At 40.3% G+C, this 20619-nt stretch overlaps 1 protein-coding gene across 1 annotated transcript in view; it reads left to right on the plus strand.

Annotated features, from left to right (window-relative positions):
* Positions 1 to 20235, plus strand: part of LOC124541437 (poly [ADP-ribose] polymerase tankyrase) — a 54540-nt gene extending 34305 nt beyond the window's left edge. The window contains exons 11-24 of the mRNA XM_047119307.1: positions 5279 to 5432; positions 6383 to 6451; positions 7745 to 7910; positions 8417 to 8562; positions 10635 to 10708; positions 11144 to 11376; positions 12894 to 13106; positions 14180 to 14292; positions 15902 to 16065; positions 16761 to 16921; positions 16993 to 17155; positions 18388 to 18514; positions 19299 to 19455; positions 19766 to 20235. Coding sequence (XP_046975263.1) covers positions 5279 to 5432; positions 6383 to 6451; positions 7745 to 7910; positions 8417 to 8562; positions 10635 to 10708; positions 11144 to 11376; positions 12894 to 13106; positions 14180 to 14292; positions 15902 to 16065; positions 16761 to 16921; positions 16993 to 17155; positions 18388 to 18514; positions 19299 to 19455; positions 19766 to 19831 — 2006 coding nt within the window. The 3' untranslated portion in view covers positions 19832 to 20235. The remainder of the gene's footprint in view (positions 1 to 5278; positions 5433 to 6382; positions 6452 to 7744; positions 7911 to 8416; positions 8563 to 10634; positions 10709 to 11143; positions 11377 to 12893; positions 13107 to 14179; positions 14293 to 15901; positions 16066 to 16760; positions 16922 to 16992; positions 17156 to 18387; positions 18515 to 19298; positions 19456 to 19765) is intronic.
* Positions 20236 to 20619: the final 384 nt, after the last annotated feature.

Consider the following 20619-nt stretch of genomic DNA (forward strand, 5'->3'; position numbering starts at 1 on the left):
TAATTACATATATCCACTTTAATTTGACTTCGTAAGTTCCGATGAAAACTACACCAATATTTAAAGCGCAATAACTTCACATTCCTAAGGAATCATTAAAATATGTCGTGTATATCCAAGGACAATTTTGTAGTTACTTCTCTTATGGTAGACAACAACAACAGTAGCCTGTAAATTTCCCACTGCTGGGCTAAGACCTACTCACCCTTTAAGGAGAATGTTTGTAATATATTCCAACACGCTGTTCCAATGTGTAATTAGATACCTGACAAAGGAAACTTGCATCTCGTCACGATGTTTTCCTTCACCGCCGAGCACGAGATGAATTAGAAACACAAATTAAGCACGTAAATGTTCAGTTTTACTCGCCTGGATTTGAACCCGCAATTATCGATTAAGATACACGCGTTCGCAGTTTAATGACAAAAAAGCTGTGAACGTTGTAAGACATCCTGTAGTATATTTAGTATCAGCTTTACACACGTGCGAAGTCGGGGCGGGTCGCTAGTATGATTGAAATTGATTACTTGTCCTTACTCTTTTAATACTGGCTGTAAAGATGTCTTGAATGTACTGGATTGCTAGCACAGGCCGACAGCAAGACGGTTTTTCCGTCAAATCTCAGTGGCAGCTTTTCTTCTGAAAGTTGGTAGTGGGTTCCGTACCTCGGAGAACACGATAACACTTTGGTCCAGCGTTTGTACTCACTGATGTGTCGAATCCGTCGTCTCATTGTGAAAGTACGTTTCGCCTCTGTTTTGCTCCAACACTTGTGCACACACACACATATGTCTTGTGTTTTTGTCTAGTCCCCTTGACATTGTCGATGTGACCGATACAGGCGAGGACGTCATTATATACGCTAGCGATCCTCCCCGGCTTCGCACGGGCGCAATACTGATTCAGTATGCTACAGTCATTAATACCAAAGTTCATTACTCTTTGTCAATAGACAAAACAAACTCTGTCTCTACATTTTAAATCTGTAATATCTTTGAAAATATCCATTTAAATTACATGCTGTAAAGGGCCATACCTATATTAAATGTATAATAATCTATACATATAATAAAACTGGAGTGTCTGTTCGTAAAATAAAAGTAGCCCTTTTTTACTTAATGCATATGTATGCATACACGGTCTATCTGTTTGTTCCGGCTAATCTCTGGAGCGGCTGGACCGATTTTGACAAGCCTTTCACAGGCAGATAACTGATATAATATGGAGTAACTTAGGCTACAATCATATTATTTCAAACGTGTAAAAGGTCGCGGGCACAGCTAGTATAAAATAGATATATAATTTAAATAAGGTACTTAATTGGATAAGAATTAATGCTTAATTATCGTAAAAAAGTATAGAATAAAAATGATTTTTGTGGTTTATCCCTAAGAGATAAACATATACAACCGAAAACTTTTTTGTAGCACTTTTTAATTTGTACAATACTGTAGTACGTTATTTTGATCTATCTAGAAAGGTTCAGACAGCGTTTGACATGTAACCTCAAAATAATTGAACTTATTTACATCACATTACAAACCTCTAAAATTATCTGTATTTCTCTATTATATTGTGCATGTATTATACATATATACCTACCTCTTGAATCACTCTATCTATTAAAAGAACCGCATCAAAATCCGTTGTGCAATATTAAAAATGTAAGTATACAGGAACAGACAGACAGCGGTAAGCGACTTCGTTTTTTATTGATGATATTATTTGAACTGAAAAAAACTGAATTAAATTGCGAGCAAATAAAACATGAGTAGAAAGGTAAACTCTTTATTAGCATAATAAATAATAACATTAAATGCTTTAAATATACAAATACTAGCTGTGCCCGCGACCTTTTACGCGTTTGAATATAACAAAAAAAAAAATGTTATCGTAGCCTAAGTTACACCCTATTATATCAGTTATATGCCAGTGAAAGGCCCGTCAAAATCGGTCCAGCCGTTACAGAGATTAGCCGGAACAAACATACAGACAGACGAAAATTGTAAAAAATGTCATTTTGGTATATGTACCGTGTAAACATACATATGCATTGAGTAAAAAAGGGCTATTATAATATTACAAACAGACACTCCAATTTTATTACATGTATAGATGAACAAAAAATAGTTACTGTACAAATCTTGACCGCGTGGAATGGTGACAGGAATGCTAGAAAGGTACCATGCGTCAGAAGTGTGTAATATAATGCAAAATTAAATAAAACTAATATGACTTTTAGCTATGTATAGTACTACGCAACTTAGATGTAGCATCGGAAAATTCAATGAAACCGATTACTGCCGATTTATAAAACCAACAGAAATAGCTCCCTATCGCGCCATTCGACGCTATTCGTCGCTATAGATTCCCGCGTCAGTTCGACCCGAGACAGCGATTGTATGTAAATCGACTTGGCAAATCGACGAATATATTAGGTCATATGATATTACTACAAGTTACTTTTGTGTAATGATTATATTCGTATGAGAAATAAATATTGATAATTTGGGATAGCGTACTTAATTCGGATGTAATAGGTTTTACGAATTTAGCCGATGCTACATCTAATCTGTGTCGTATTATACCTCATATAACATTCGTCAGTAATAAACGACGACTTCGCTAATAACTAGAAGTTTCTCGCGGATTTGCTCGCGTTTTAGGGTGTTGGTTGTCACGTGTCAGGCAAAAAAAGTACCCAATGGAGTTCAAGTTTGCTTCATGCCGAATTTCATCAAAATCGGTTCAGCGTTTTGGTCGTGAAAGAGCGACGGATAGAAAGAGTTACTTTCACATTTATAATATAAATATTAAACGAGTTAATCCGACTTTAACCAGCGTTTTAGAAATTGCAGATTGCTTTTTTAAAACTTAATATAATTTTCTACGGTACCCGATCTTTATAATCGCAGACGGACTTGCCCCTAATTATTATTTTGCAACTGTGACCATTACTCAATTTTCTCATCAGGAAACAATGGCCCTTTTTGAGATTTTTTTTTGTGTGTTGTTTCGAGTTCCGCCATTTTTTCACGTGTTGTTTGTAATATGTTGTTGCATATGTTGATAAAAATATAACTTTAATCAGTAATTTTTAAGATTTTTTATGTTCCTACGAGTATTTAAAACGCCATATTTTTTTTATCTTTATTTGGTGGAGATCCATAATTCGACATCATATACGAATGTATCGTTCACGTGAATTAATCTCCTCCTGAGATCCAACGAATAAAAATTAAGAAAATGTTAAATATGCCGTTTTAAAAACAACGCAGCACCAATATGGATTGGTAGATTTCGTTGAAACTAGACGCATGCAGGTTTCCTCACGATGTTTTCCTTCACAGCCGAGCTCGTGATGAATTACACAAATTAAGCACATGAAAATTCGGTAGTACTTTCCTGGGTTTGAACCCGCAGTCATCGGTTTTTTGAATAGCAAACTTTGAGCAAGCCCGGTCTAACGACTTGGGGTATCTAGCATACTCTTAATATGTATATGTGTAAATAGATGTTCATATACCATACTAGCGACCAGCCCCGACTTCGCACGGGTGTAATGCTGATACTAAATATACTACACAATATGTTTATTTACGACATCACATTAGATACCTGTAAAATTATCAGCGTTTCATTACTATATTTTCCATGTATTATATACAGAAAGCTTCCTCTCGAATCTATCTCCACTCTATCTATTGAAAAAAACTGCATCACAATCCGTTGCGTAGTTTTAAAGATCTAAGTATATATAGCGACAGAGAGCGGTAAGCCTCTTTGTTTTATACCATGTAATGATGACGGTGATTTTCTTCTGTAGAATAGGTTGGCGCCGTTGGCGGACGAGCATATGGGCCACCTGATGGTAAGTGGTCACCATCACCCATAGACAGTGACGCTGTAAGAAACATTAACTATTCCTTACATCGCCACTGCGCCACCAACCTTGGAAACTAAGATGTTACGTCACTTGTTCCTGTAGTTACACTGGCTCACTCACCATTCAAAACGGAACACAACAATACTGCGTACTGTTGTTTAGCGGTAGAATATCTGATGAGTGGGTGGTACCTACCCAGGCGGGCTTGCACAAAGCCCTACCACCAAGTGATTGTGGAAAATTTTGGTAAATTTTCTTCATCGGAATTCTGGTAGTGGTTTATAAATATTGATTATAAACACGGTATTTTTTTTAATATGATACCGTGCAGACATTTTTAGCAAACAATAGGGTCTTGATGTCGTGAGATTCTTTTTTTTTTAATGACGGTAATTGTATTAGATACTTTTTTATCATTTATGAATCTACAACAGATTAAAAATGACGATAGTTATACCTGCGTTGTGATTTTCGCGACTAAATTAATATTCGTCGTTCACGTTTTGGTAAAAAATTAAGAAATCTAAATTAACGATTGAGAGGACAATGTGTTTTGTAAATATGTATTGTTTTTATCCGACTTTAGAAAATATGTATGTACTCAGGTCGGTTGTAATTTTAAGTTTTTTGAATTAGAAGTTTTTTTGTTGTTTGTACATTGTGGCAAATGTAGTATAGAAACACTGATAATTTAGACATTCTCTACTATATTTAGTATCAGCAGTGCACCTAGCCGTTTCTATATTATAATCAATTTCCACAGACACTTTTAACTTTGCCGTTTCGTAAATTGAAATTGTTTTTAAAAATACAAAAAAGCTATATAATTCGATACAAGATTTTATAGATGATAAAAAAGCATGGAGTTAATACCCGTTGACTTCCAAGCAGGATATATTACATACATATATAATTGTATTTAACTGACATGACTGATTTTTTAAATGTTGAAAAAGAGAGATTCTTGCTGGTTCTTCTCGGTAGAATCTACTTTCAGAAGCGGTTGTAAAATGACGATTCAAAACTGCTTGCAAAGGCCTACTTGAATAATGTTTATTTTGATTTGATTTTCCGGGTCGGGTCGCTAGTTAAAGAAATATTGAAATTGACGGTACTCTGAAATAATTAGAGTATTAGTGGCAGCAGTTTTTTACAATAAATTAAGTTTTGCCTATAAAAATCATTTGAAAATCCAACAGAATCCATATTTATTTATAACTTCTTTTCTCAGAGTAACTAATGTCGTTTTTTTTTTTATACAGAGATTAAATGTTGCCTATAAAAATCATTTGAAAATGAAAATCCAAAAGGATCCATATTTATTTATAATTGCTTTTCTCATTGAAATTGAGGTCGTTTTTTTGGTAAATTTTTATGTTTTTTTTATTACAGATGCCTGTTCGAACGCAGCGGCGTTGCGGTTGCTGGAGGCTGCGCGGACGGGCGACGTCGAGACGGCGCGCGCGATTTTGGACGCTCGGCCGCGTCTAGTCAACTGTAGAGACGTCGATGGTAGACATTCGACGCCGCTGCATTTCGCTGCTGGGTTAGTCTCCACTCCACTCCACTCCTAAACTCGTCACAAGCCCCAAGTGGTACCATTGAAAATATACATGACATACCCAAAAGTCGAACTAAACGGTTTGACAGCTCGTTCTTGGTAAAAGTCGCCAAGATTTGCAACGACCTGCCTGCGTCTATTTTTTCTGATAATTTTTGAACTCCGGAGCCTTTCAGAGTAAGATGGAAGACAGACGTCTCTGTCTAAAAAGATAGTTATATTAGATATATTTTCCAAGTTATTTGAATGCTTATTATATATGATACATGCATATTATATGTACAAAAAAGGTCAAGATTTTCAACTTAACCGGAAAACATAGGAGATTTTCTTTGTATGTTTATTCTTGGAGTTAAAGTTATATATTTTAAAGTTTTATACATTCACTGGGCCATCGCGGCTGCCGAGATGGCCCAATGGTTAGAACACGTGCATCTTAACGGATGATTTCGGGTTCGAACCCAGGCAAGCAACGCTGAATATTCATGTGCTTAACTTGTGTTTATAATTCATCTCGTACTCGGCGGTGAAGGGAAACATCGTGAAGAAACCATGTGTCTAATTTCATTGAAATTCTACCACATGTGCATTCCACCAACCCGCATTGGAACAGCGTAGTGGAATATGTTCCAAACCCTCTCCTTAACTTACTTTACTTTACTTTCGTTACTTTACTCTTTTACATTCACTAGCGACCCTCTCCGACTTCACACTAGTGCAATGGTGATACTAAATATACTAAAGATTTTGTTCTTGTTTCTTAACTATACTGTCCATTTATTATATACAAAAACCTTCCTCTCGAATCACTCTATCTGTTAAAAGAAACCTCATCAAAATCCGTTGCGTAATTCAAAAGATCTAAGCATACATAGGGACAGACAGCGGTAATCAATTTTGTTTTGTACTATGTAATGATTTAATATACTTTGCAGATATAACAGACTACCCCTGGCACAGCTGCTTTTGCAGAGGGGGGCGGACGTCCACGCTAAAGATAAGGGGTGAGTTATGTTTAATGTAAAAACGTCCTATAAACCGCTCTTTCACATCGAGACCCGTTCTTTTGTAATTGAGATGGTACCGTCAGCACAACATTTATTATCATCTTTTAGATTTTTTTTGCTAACGCTACTTCTATAGAGAACTGAAATTCGGCCCATATATGTTTTGTAAGCGTCATAAGTACAATAAATGAATAATTATACGTTATAGAATAATTAATTTTCGTCCCCTATAAGAGCTATATTTTGTCGTCATAAATATTCATACAAGCACGCGAAAAACTCGCTTTGACGTTGTTTATTAATAACTCGATTTGAACTCACGACCTATACGTAAATTTAGGCTTGTATTAAATAATATTATATATTAGCGTTGATTTATTATTATATGTTTTATTAGACGGCGAAAAAAAGTGTCAATATTTTGTTTTAAAACCGATGTTTTTTTTTTACTATTAAGTAAGTTAGTTAATAAGTAATACTTGTGTATTGGAGAGAAGGTTTGCTGGTTAGTTTTCGTGAAGGCCATCTATCTCATCAGATATTCTCCAAACGTTAACTTTAAACGTTACTAGGTGGTAGGGCTTTGTGCAATCCCGTCTGGGTAGGTACCACCCACTCATCAGTTATTCTACCGCCAAACAACAGTACTCAGTATTGTTGTGTTCCGGTTTGAAGGGTGAGTGAGCCAGTCTAACTACAGGCACAAGAGACATAATATCTTAGTTCCCATAGTGGCGCATTGACAATGTAAGATATAGTTAATATTTTATTACAGCGTCATTGTCTATGGGTGATGGTGACCACTTACCATCAGGTGGCACATATGCTCGTCCGCCAACCGATACCATAAAAAAACGGCAGTAGTATTGTTGTGTTTGTTGATTTGAACGGTGCGTGTGCCTATGGTAGTACAGACCCAGGGGAATTAATTTGTTAACTTATAAAGTTGGCACATTGATGATCTAATGAATATGGCGACCTCGGTGTTCGATTAGCGTGTACTCCGGATTTCATGGGTACGCCACTCCGAGGTCCCGGGTTCGATTCCAGGCCGAGTCGATGTAGAAAATTCGTTAGTTTTCTATGTTGTTTTGGGTCTGGGTATTTGTGCCTTGTGGTGCCGTCGTTACTTCTGATTTTCCACAACACAAGTGCTAACTACTTACATTGGGATCAGAGTAATGTATGTGATGTTGTCCAATATTTATTATTATTATTATTCTATAGATTATATTAATTCTTATTAGATTGAAATTATAAGGTGAATGAATTTGCTCATCCTCCCCTCAGAGGTCTGGTCCCCCTCCACAACGCGTGCTCGTACGGTCACTTCGAGGTGACTGAGCTGCTGGTCTCAGCGGGGGCTGGTGTCAACGCAGCGGACCTGTGGCGCTTCACGCCCCTGCATGAAGCTGCCGCCAAGGGTAAAGCGGATATCGTACGGCTACTTTTGAAGGTTAGTATACTTTGAGCAGACTGCGCAGCGCCTGCACTGATACCCTTTTATTAGCTGAGTTATAGGCCTCGTTTCATCTTTGTCGTTAGGCATACTACAAGTACAAAATGGTCTATTATTGTTATACGAAAATAATTACTTTTAAAAACTTGTGTATTAAAATTGATTGACTAACAAGGAGGCCTGACTTTGCCCTGTTATAAAATATAAATCAAAATAAAATTTATTCAAGTGGGCTTTTATAAGCACTTTTGAATCGTCATTTAACAATTAAGTGAAGCTACCACCGGTTCGGAAAGTAGGTTCTACCGAGAGGAACCGACAAGAAACTCAGTAGTTACACTTTTTCAACGTTTAAAAGATACAGTCATGTTAGTTAAATATAATTATATATGTATGTAATATATCCTGCCTGGAAGTCAACGTAATTATGATCTAGCATTGAAGTTTCGAAGTCGGTAAGTGTGGGTGTTGTGTCGTTGGTGAGTGCTGGCGGTGTGTTGCAGCACGGCGCGGACCCCACGCGGCGGAACCGCGACGGGCTGACGGCGCTGCAGCTGGTGCGCGCCGGCGACGGCGACACGGCCGACGCGCTGCGCGGGGACGCCGCGCTGCTCGACGCCGCCAAGCGCGGGGACCTCGCGCGCGCCAAGTCAGTGCCAGACCTCCCCTGCACACACACGCTCTGCTCATAGTCTCTCGTTATCCAATAGGGCATTGGATTACAAGGGAATAGGAATGGAGTAGAATACGCCGCCAAGCGCGGGGACCTCGCGCGCGCCAAGTCAGTGCCAGACCTCCCTGCACACACACGCTCTGATCCTATTCCCTCGTTATCCAATAGGGCATTGGATTACGAGGGAATAGGAATAGAGTAGAATACGCCGCCAAGCGCGGGGACCTTGCGCGCGCCAAGTCAGTGCCAGACCTCCCTGCCCCCATAGATTCTGATGCGCCCACACGCTCTGTTCTTATTCCCTTGTAATCCAATGGGGCGGCATATCCAACCCGTTCTAAAAGGACACTACTTCTTGGTCATGCTTTATTGTATCCACACGCTCTGGTTCTATTCCCTTGTAATCCAATAGGGCGGCATATCCAAACCCGCTCTAAAAGGACACGCTCTGGTCCTATTCCCTCGTAATTCAATGCCCTATTGGATGTAAATAAAAGGAATAGAGTTGACCTAGTGTCCTTTTAGAGCGGGTTTGGATATGTCGCCCTGACATATCCAACCCCCTCTAAAAGGACACTACTTCCCGGACCCCGGACATTCTTTATTGCAGACACTGGCTCTGGTCCTATTCCCTCTTAATCCAATGGGGCGTTGGATTACGAGGGAATAGGAATGGAGTAGAAGTAGTGTCCTTTTAAAGCAGGTTTGGAATTTGGATATGTCGCCCTGGCATAGTCAAACTCAATCTAAAAGGACACAACTTCCCCGACATGCTTTATTACCGCCCTCCCCCCACGCTCTGATCCTAATCCCTTGTAATCCAATGGGGCGGCATATTCCCGGACCCCGGACAAACTTCATTGCAGACACGGGCTCTGGTCCTATTCCCTCATAATCCAATGCCCTATTGGATTACGAGGGAATAAGGATAGAGTAGAAGAAATGTGCTTTTAGAGCGGGTTTGGAATTTGGATATGTCGCCCTGGCATATTCAAACCCGCTCTAAAAGGACACTACTTCCCCGACATGCTTTATTGACCCCCCTCCACTCTCTGGTCCTATTCCCTTGTAATCCAATGGGGCGGCATATTCCCGGACCCCGGACATGCTTTATTGCAGACACGGGCTCTGGTCCTATTCCCTCGTAATCCAATGCCCTATTGGATGTAAATAAAAGGAATAGAGTTGACGTAGTGTCCTTTTAAAGCGCGTTTGGATATGTCGCCCTGGCATATTCAAACCCGGTCTAAAAGGACACTACTTCTCGATCATGCTTTATTGTATCCAAACGCTCTGGTTCTATTCCCTCTTAATCCAATGCCCTATTGGATTACGAGGGAATAAGGGTAGAGTAGAAGAAATGTCCTTTTAGAGCGTGTTTGGATATGTCGCCCTGGCATATTCAAACCCGCTCTAAAAGGACACTACTTCTCCGACATGCTTTATTGTCCCCCCTCCCATTCTCTGGTCCTATTCCCTTGTAATCCAATGGGTCGGCATATTTCCGGAACCCGGACATGCTTTATTGCAGACACGGGCTCTGGTTCTATTCCCTCGTAATTCAATGCCCTATTGGGTGTAAATAAAAGGAATAGAGTTGACCTACATTCCTTTTAAAGCGGGTTTGGATATGTCGTCCTGGCATATCCAACCCGCTCTAAAAGGGCACTACTTCCCTGACATGCTTTATTGCACGAACGGGCTCTGGTCCTATTCGCTACCTCAAAAAAAATCATGAAACTTGTCCTGCAGATTATTTGTAAAAAAAGCTGTCCAAATATTTCCTAGCAAAACTACTAGGAACTCCTTTCAAAGCAACCAAATCAAAATGTCCAGAAAGGAAGCCAGTGGAAATTCGTATTCCAACAAAATTTAAATTCGGTCTTTGAATTTCTCCCGAATTTTTAATAAATACCCAAACAAATTTGCTTTGGTTAGTTAATTCGTTTAGGCTGCCTGCTTCTATCTGTGATATATTTATGATATCTCCACAGACTGAATCAAAGTCAAAAGGGTCAATATATAAGGTCGATTGTTTCATTTTTCAGGAAACTAATAACTCCTCAGAATGTCAACTGCAGGGACGCTCACGGAAGGAACTCTACGCCTCTTCACCTGGCAGGTCAGTGCGTGTTGATACAGAGACTCATTTGGTGGTATGTTTACCAGTTACTCACCTACTGGTGGTAGGTATGGTAACAACGATATCAAGTTATCAAATGGTATCCTATTTTAACCTTACATTTCTCAATGAAAGCTCCCAGTGAGGCAAGCTTACTTAAGTTAACTGAACATAAACTTTTGACTATTCTACTACTACTACTACTACTTTTGGCTATTTCATCTCATATTAAATTGTTTATTGATATAATATATGAGACAAACAAAAAAAAAAAAAGAAAACCCGCTGAGTTTCTTTCGCCGGTTCTTCTCAGGTCAGGGTATTTTCTTTTCCGAACCGGTGGTAGTGTTTCAATTGACCATCAATAAGAAAGTGTAATGCTACTATATTGAATAGTTGAGTTTGAGTTTGAGTTTGACCAATGCTTTCCATCAGCCGGCTACAACAACCTGGAGGTCGCCGAGGCTCTGCTCGAAGCGGGGGCGGCGGTCTCCGCCAGGGACAAGGGGGGCCTGGTGCCGCTCCACAACGCCGCTTCGTACGGTCACGTGGAACTGGCGGCGTTGCTGCTGAGGGCCGGGACGCCCCCCAACGCAGCCGACCGGTGGGGTTTCACTCCCCTCCACGAAGCCGCTCACAAAGCGAGGACGCAACTGTGCGCTTTACTGGTGAGTAATATGGCCGATATAGTTTCATCAGAAATAATAAAAAAAATCTTTATTTTAAGTAAGAAATATAATAGGGTTTTTATGGATACTCCACTACAATAACCGGTAAATAAATTAAATACTACCACCGTTTCGGAAAGCAGCTTCTAGCGAGAAGAAACGGAAAGAAACTCTTTTCAAATAAACACATTTACAATGATTTACAGTAATTAGTGTCCTATGATGGAACCCGAGCCTAACTCCAGGCGTTTCTTTCTAAAAAGTACTCTTGAATTATATGATTTATTTATTAATTTAGTCTTAATAATCTTTTTAAATTTTGAGAATGGTAAATTTATTGTATTTTCCGGTATCTTATTATATATGCGTATACCGTTACCCAAAAACGTTCTATTTACCGTATGCAAACGGAAACCGGGGTTTATTCTTATTTCTTGTATTAATAGTATGTATATCAGCACTGATGGAATATTTTTTTTCTATTCTTTTGTATAAACATTATATTATCATAAATATATTGTGAAGCAGCGGTTAATACACAAATTTCTCGCGTGATGTCTGTTTGAAATTATGTTTGTTTATCTGTATTCCTACTTCGATAGGAATAGACGAAAACAATTAAATATTAACATCGTATCATCTCATCGTCATGCAAATCATCGTATACTAATTCGTTTCGTGACGTCACTTGTCTATTTCAATCGTCTATCAATTAATTTATGCTCAATAATCGATATGATTTAAATATTTTAATTGTCACACTAAATAGTCAATGTTTATATATAGGAAATTTAACAATAAATTAATTGTAAATAGTCTACGTGACGTAAATGCATTTTCTATTAACGCACACACACAACGTACGTTTATTGGATATTCGTTATTAATGCTCGCGTGACGTCATTCTACGTCATCACATACAAAGGAGCGAGCGGTCTCAGCTAAATAATAGGCTGTTTGATAATGCGAAAAATAAAGTGTCAATTATTGTAATCAGTACATATTATGTGTTTAAAAATGGTTATTTACTGACGAAAGTTTAAAATAATACTTAATTTATTAAAAAAAACGTTAAATAAAAATGCATTTTTATTTAACGTTTGTCACGTGACACAAAACGATTGGCCGAGCTTATAATGAACTCACTTTCTTGTTAACCTACCATATGTACCACTAATTAAAATACAGGCAAGTGACGTCACCGAACCCATCGCAGCGCCATATTGTGCAAGTAGCGTTTTCGCGCGCTGTTTAAATATAGAATTTTTAATAAGATAGTTTTCGGCGAATATGTACTAGAAATAAAAACATCAACTTTTACTGGGGAATTTTTAATGTAATATGTTTCGGCAAATATGTACTAGAAATAAAAAAATCTACTTTTACTGGGTTCCTCAACCTCTACTAAATAATATAAAATTGATTTAAAAAACCAGTCAAATAGCCTATTGATTGTAAATTTCACGGACGAATGTCCTTGAAATTTGGCCACTAAAATGATACGCGCTGTGTCGCAGCTGGCGCACGGCGCGGACCCGTTCCTCAAGAACCAGGAGGGGCAGACGGCGCTGGAGCTGGCGGGCGCGGACGACGTGCGCTCGCTGCTGCAGGACGCCATGACGGGCACGGCTCCAAGCGAGCCCGCGCCGCCGCCCGCGCCGCCCGCGCCCCCCGCGCCCCCCGCGCCCGTGCTCCTGCCCAGCGGCGACACCGCGCCTCTGCCGCTGCCCGTGAGTACACTACTCACATATCATCGGCCCAGAGATGGCCCAGTGGTTAGAACGCGTGCATCTTAACCGATGATTGCGGGTTCAAACCCAGGCAAGCACCACTATAAATATGTGCTTAATTGTGTTTATAATTCATCTCGTGCTCGGCGGTGAAGGAAAACATCGTGAGGAAACCTGCATGTGTCTAATTTCATCGAAATTCTGCCACATGTGCATTCCACCAACCCGCATTGGAACAGCGTGGTGGAATGCGTTACAAACCCTCTCCTTAATGGAAGAGGAGGCCTTATCTCAGCAGTGGGAAATTTACAGGCTGTTACTTTACTTTACTTTACATATCCTCGAATGTCCAACTTCTCGTCCCTAGAATATTTGGAAACGTCATAGCTGAAATATTTATAACAACAACAATAACATCCTGTAAATTTCCCACTGCTGGGCTAATTTGAGGCGAAGGTTTGGAGCATAGTTCATCACGATCTTCCAATATGGGTTGGTGTACTATACATGTGGTAGAAGAATGTCTATGAAATTAGACGCAAGCAGTATTCCTCAAGATGTTTTAATTCACCGTCGAGCACGAGATGAATTATAAAGACATATTTATAAGAGAGATACATTTATAACTAATTGTGCTCGCGATTTGGTACTCGTTTGAATGTAATAAAAAAAATATAGATATATTATTATAGCCTAAGTTACTCTTTATTATATCAGTTATCTGCCAGTGAAAGTCCCGTCAAAATCGGTCCAGCCGTTACAGAGATATTAGAGTTATTTTGGTATACGTACCGTGTATACATACATATGTATAAAGTAAAAAGGGGCTATTTTAATATTACATACAGACACTACAATTTTATTATATGTATAGATATTTGTAAACGATTTTCAAAGTATACTTTATTCAAGTGGGCTTTTACAAGCACTTTTGAATCGTCATTTAACAATTAAGTGAAGCTACCAGCGGTTCGGAAAGTAGATTCTACCGAGAAGAACCGGCAAGAAACTCAGTAGTTACTCTTTTTCAACATTTAAAAAAAAATACAGTCATGGATTCGCTAATTATGCAGGTGATGCCGAGCAATTACTGGTCGGAGGGCTCTCGGGGCAGCCTGGAGGACGCGGCGGGCCGGCCGGCCTCCGCCCTCTCCACTTCCGAATCTCTACACACCTTCCTGACCAGGTGAGACGATATACCAATCCCTGAAGTCTAGTAAAGAAGGCAAATCGAAGGAGGTTTTAGTTGAATTTTTTTTTTAATCTGCCCTCTCCACTTCCGAATCTCTACGCACCTTCCTGACCAGGTGAGACGATGTAACCTACCTCTGAGGTCTGGTAAAGAAGGCAAATCGAAGGAGGTTTTAGTTGAATTTTTTTTTAATCTGCCCTCTCCACTTCCGAATCTCTACGCACCTTCCTGACCAGGTGAGACGATGTAACCTACCTCTGAGGTCTGGTAAAGAAGGCAAATCGAAGGAGGTTTTAGTTGAATTTTTTTTTAATCTGCCCTCTCCACTTCCGAATCTCTACGCACCTTCCTGACCAGGTGAGACGATGTAACCTACCTCTGAGGTCTGGTAAAGAAGGCAAATCGAAGGAGGTTTTAGTTGAATTTTTTTTTAATCTGCCCTCTCCACTTCCGAATCTCTACGCACCTTCCTGACCAGGTGAGACGATGTAACCTACCTCTGAGGTCTGGTAAAGAAGGCAAATCGAAGGAGGTTTTAGTTGAATTTTTTTTTAATCTGCCCTCTCCACTTCCGAATCTCTACGCACCTTCCTGACCAGGTGAGACGATGTAACCTACCTCTGAGGTCTGGTAAAGAAGGCAAATCGAAGGAGGTTTTAGTTGAATTTTTTTTTAATCTGCCCTCTCCACTTCCGAATCTCTACGCACCTTCCTGACCAGGTGAGACGATGTAACCTACCTCTGAGGTCTGGTAAAGAAGGCAAATCGAAGGAGGTTTTAGTTGAATTTTTTTTTAATCTGCCCTCTCCACTTCCGAATCTCTACACACCTTCCTGACCAGGTGAGACGATATACCTTCTAAGGTCTGGTAAAGAAGGCAAATCGAAGGAGGTTTTAGTTGAACTTTTTTTAATCTGTAACTCTAAATCTTGTATACCACATTTTAATGGAGTGTGTTCGTAGCGAACCCCTCCTAGCACAACTAACAGATAGATCGATGGGAATATGTAACATTTATCTTGCTAATCCTACTTCTGAACTAAATAAGCGTTACTAGATAACATGATACGTGTATAGTACGACACAACTTAGATGTCGCATCGGCAAAATTCGTAAAACCGATCACATCCGAATTAAGTACGCTATACCAAATTATCAATATTTATTTCTCACGCGAATATGATCTTTGCACAAACGTAATAACTTGTAATATCATATAACCGAATATATTTGTCAATTTGACGCGTCGATTTACATGCACTTGCTTTCTGTGACGCGTGAATCTATAGCGACGAATAGCGTCGAATGGCGCGATAGGGAGCTATTTCTATTGGTTGTGTAAATCGGCAGTAATCATTTTTATTTTCATTCCATCGCATTTTCCGATGCTACATCTAATTTGTGTCTTACTATAATTACTGTAAGGATATAAATGTTTTGTGAAATCTACCAGAGCAACATAGTCACCTAAGTGACTCAGCTCTTAAAAGGAGAATAAAAAAAAAAACTCTAAATCTGAGTTCCGCAGCGGAGGACACCCTCAGGGCTGTCCTTTCGTCTGTCGGTGTAGAGGTGGTAGTGGTGACGTAGCGCCTGTCCCCAGCATCGGTCTGGAGGCGCTGGCGCCGGTGCTGGAGCGCGAGCAGATCACAGTCGACATCCTGTCGGAGATGTCGCACGAGGACTTGCGCGCCGTGGGCGTGGCGGCCTACGGTCACCGCCACCGTCTCATCAAGGCGGCGCGACACAGCCTGCAGGCGCACTCGGGTGAGGCCCCCCCCCCCCCCCCCCACACACACACACACACACACACAACGATAGCGACCCTGTGTTGTCTTTGCATTAAACATTTAATGAGATTTAATTTAGTAATGGAACTGTCTAGACTGATATACATATGAGTAGTAGTAGATTTGTGGAAGAGCAAAAATTGGCTTTTTCTCCACGATAACGCCCCTGCTCGTTTTGCGTTGCTTGTGCGCGCCAAAACAACACTCTTCCTAGTATTCGTCAGATCTGCCCCCCTTTGACTTTTTCTTGTTCCCGTTGGCACAAGTGTATAGTATCTCATGGGGATTACTTTGAAGGGGACAATGTAGGTATTCATGAATAAATAAATAATGTTTGAAAAAAAAATAACACAAAGTTCGCGATCCTCTTTGAACACACCTCATACGTGTACATTAAATTTACTAGTAATTATACATATTGTTAACAAAGCTAATAATCTCTCTAGTAAAATTAAAATTGTAAATATTCTTCCTTGAGTTCTGAGTGTTGATTTTAGTGAAGGAATTTTCTACTCTTTTAGATCCTTCTTTTTATAGATTTCAAATATTTTTTTTAAATCATGAACGATGAATGCAAGCCTAACCGACTGTTGTCAGAAGACAACGGTCCATTTCCAAAGGTCGTAAATGAAACTATGGGTGCAATAATAAAGCATTTAATAATTTGCACAGAGTGGTACGGCGGCACGACTCTGGTGGACGTGACGCCGGGGGAGGGCGAAGGCGCCGCCGCGGAGGGCGAGTACGCCGTGCTGGAGCGCGAGATGCAGGCCTCCGTGCGCGCGCACCGCGACCACGCCGGCGGACACTTCACGCGCTACCGCGTCGTGCGGGTGCGTGACGTCACGCCCACTCCCACGCCCACGCCCCACGCCCACGGCCTAACCCGCCCTCTCCTCTTCAGATCCAGAAGATCGTCAACGGGCGCCTGTGGGAGCGCTACCAGCACCGGCGGCGCGAGGTGAGCGAGGAGGCGGGCGCGCACAACGAGCGAATGCTTTTCCACGGATCGCCCTTCATCAACGCCATCGTGCAGAAGGGCTTCGACGAGCGCCACGCCTACATCGGTGAGTTGAGGGCCCAGTGACCTGATGTACAGGATCAACCTACCAAACCAACCAACCTATAGGACCAACCTACCTACAGGGCAGCTAAAAACTAGCTGCCCTGTAGGTATATAGTAATGTACCAAGCTGATAAGATCTACTTTTATGCACACATGACATATTCCAGTGTAGTACGACACAACTTAGATGTAGCATCGGCATCCGATTCACACAACCAATAGAAACAGCTCCCTATCGAGCCATTCGAAGCTATTCGTCGCTATAGATTTTGACGACCTCCATGGTCGAGTGGTGTGTACACCGGTTTTCATGGGTACGCCGCTCTGAGGTCCCGGGTTCGATTCCCGGCCGAGTCGATGTAGATTACCATTAGTTTTCTATGTTGTCTTGGGTCTGGGTGTTTGTGGTACCGTCGTTACTTCTGATTTCCATAACACAAGTGCTTCAGCTACTTACAATGGGATCAGAGTAATGTATGTGATGTTGTCTCATATTCATTATTCATTCATATAGATTCTCGCGTCAGTTCGACCCGAGACAGCGAGTGCGTGTAAAACGACGTGTCAGACTGACGAATATATTAGGTCATACGATATTACAAGTTATTACGTTTGTGTAAAGACCATATTCGCATGAGAAATAAATATTGATAATTTGGGATGGCGTGCTCAATTCGGATGTGATCGGTTTTACGAATTTTGCCGACGCTACATCTAAGTTGTGTCGTACTGTACGCAAGTATGTGTACGCAAACAGAGGCGTTCTACATATTCATATCACTGACATAATCCAATGTAACAGTAAGGCTGGTACTAATTCCTCGTCAGAAAACCCAGTAATTATTTGTATCACGACCGTGAAAGTATCTTTAACAACAACAACACAACAACAGCAGCCTGTAAATTCCAACTGCTGGGCTAAAGGCCTCTCCCTTTGAGGAGAAAGTTTGGAACATATTCCACCACGCTGTTCCAATGCGGGTTGGTGGCACACTTGTGGCAGAATTTCTATGAAATTTGTCACATGCAGGTTTCCTCACGATGTTTTCCTTCACCGCCGAGCACGAGATGAATTATAAAGACAAATTAAGCACATGAAACAGCGGTGCTTGCCTGGGTTTGAACACGCAATCGTCGGTTAAGATGCACGCGTTCTAACCACTGGGCCATCTCGACTCTTTAACAAATACCCCGATGACTCAGCAGCTTTTAAATGTTGACGTTTGACCCGAGGTGGCATGTTCGGCGCGGGGATCTACTTCGCGGAACACTCGTCGAAGAGCAACCAGTACGTGTATGGTTTCGGTGGCGGCTCCGGCTGCCCCGCGCACAAGGACCGCAGCTGCTATCTGTGCCACAGGTCTGCACACACATTTCACACAGTATTTCTCTAGCGCAGCAAGCAGTAATGGCTCTGTGCTGGATTTAGAGGATCGTGCAGTGGTTTCCCACCTGTACGCTTGGATCTTTTAAACTATACAACGCATTTTAATGTGGTTTTCAGAACTGGTTTTTTCCGGTTTCCCTCTTGAAGAAGATTTATCCGTATAATACATGTATGATATAGTAGAGAAAATTCGGATCTTCTTCTTCTAGGATTATTGTGTCCACACGCTCTTCAAGGTTTTTTTTATGGAATAGGTTGGCGGACGAGCATATGGGCCACCCGGTGGTAAGTGGTCACCATCACCCATAGACAATGATGCTGTTAGAAATGTTAACTATTCCTTACATCGTCAATGTGCGACCAACCTTGGGAACTAAGATGTTATGTCCTTGTGCCTGTAGTTACACTGGTTCACTCACACTTCAAACCTACTGTTGTTTGGCGGTAGAATAACTGATGAGTGGGTGGTACGTACCGAGACGGGCTTGCACAAAGCCCTACCAGTTACCACCAAGTAAAATGGAAGGAAATTGCCATATTTTGTAGTTATATAACTACGTGTACTGGTGATAACATAAAAAGAACCATCATAGCGCTGTTAGGGCTAGAGTGAGAGACTGCCTACCGCTGTATGCGTGAGTGAAAGAGAAGCCAGATAGACTTGCGCCGTAACGCGTTACGTAACGAAGCAAATTACCCTCGTACAAGATGCAATCACTAAACAGTAATCGAGCCAAGTGTCGTGACGTGTCTTCAGGCAAATGCTGCTGTGCCGCGTGACGCTCGGGCGCGCCTTCCAGCTGCTCAGCGCGATGAAGATGGCACACGCGCCGCCAGGACACCACAGCGTGGCGGGCGCGCCCAGCAACGGCGGCCTCTGCTACCCCGAGTACGTCGTGTACCGCGGGGAGCAGGTGCGTACCCTTAAAACAAGACTGTTACACTGGATAACCTGTGTACATTGGATAACCTCAAAGAAACTGGCATTTTGTTGGTCATTTTTTGTCTTTAAGTTAAATAGTACTAAATATTTTAATGGCCTTTTTAGATATTATTTCAAAGAAATATTTGCTGTTTAAAATTACAATTTATAGTATTAATGATAATTATAACCTTAAATTTTATTTAAATTTGCCGCTAAAATCTAATGTCAAATTATTAGTTTTTTCGTTTTAGGCAAAGATCCTACTTTTGAAATCTTTTAAAAATATTTTATTTTCTCAGGCCTATCCAGAGTATCTGATAACTTATCAGATAGTATGCGAGGAGAACACCTCGGGTGCAGTGTAATCAAGGACAATAGTGTATTTCGTGCAGTATTATATATAAAAATTTAAGGGCATGTCCACATCTGGACGAAATTGTCTCTTTTATTAAAAGAAAAAATAAAGAATGTCTTTCTATTTTTTTACCCCGTATTTATATATTATGATTTTGTAAATAAATGCGAAGGCTATCTTTGTTATTTTTTAGCTGAATTTTCATAACTGTCTTCGTGATTTGAAAATGAATGAAATATTTAGCTCGCGTTGATTTTTTGTATAAAAGCCGATTATGAGTGTACATTGGATAACTTAATTTAAACCAGATGTGTTCGTGTCTTTCTTCAAGTAAATGGAGAATGGAGTTTTTATAATAAGCTAGTTATGTCGAACTAGGATAATTTAATTGAATAAAAAAATTTGAAAATATAACTTTTTGCTTTTATTTTGTGTGTAGTTTCCACGTGGTATCCTGTGCCCTTTTCTGTATTTTGACAAAGTATTCGCAAAATTTAATTGTCAAGTTAACGTGAGTAAAGTCGCGAAAGTGTAACAGACAAACAAACACATTTTCTCATTTATAATATTAGGTTAAAAATTAAATTAAAAAGTTTTGTATTAAAAAAAAAGTAAATGTCAACTGTCAAATAAAAAATAAATATTAACTGTCAGTTGTTAAATGGGATAAATTTTCGTGTTCGAATTACATTAATATAAATCTAAATAAATACATTTTGGAATTAAAATAATGACAAAAGAAAGATTAGACGTCGGTACGATCACTGATAAAATCGACGTCGACGCTCGGTACAAACG

This window comes from Vanessa cardui, chromosome 28 (assembly GCF_905220365.1).
Source record: "Vanessa cardui chromosome 28, ilVanCard2.1, whole genome shotgun sequence".
NCBI classification, from domain to species: Eukaryota; Metazoa; Arthropoda; class Insecta; order Lepidoptera; family Nymphalidae; genus Vanessa; species Vanessa cardui.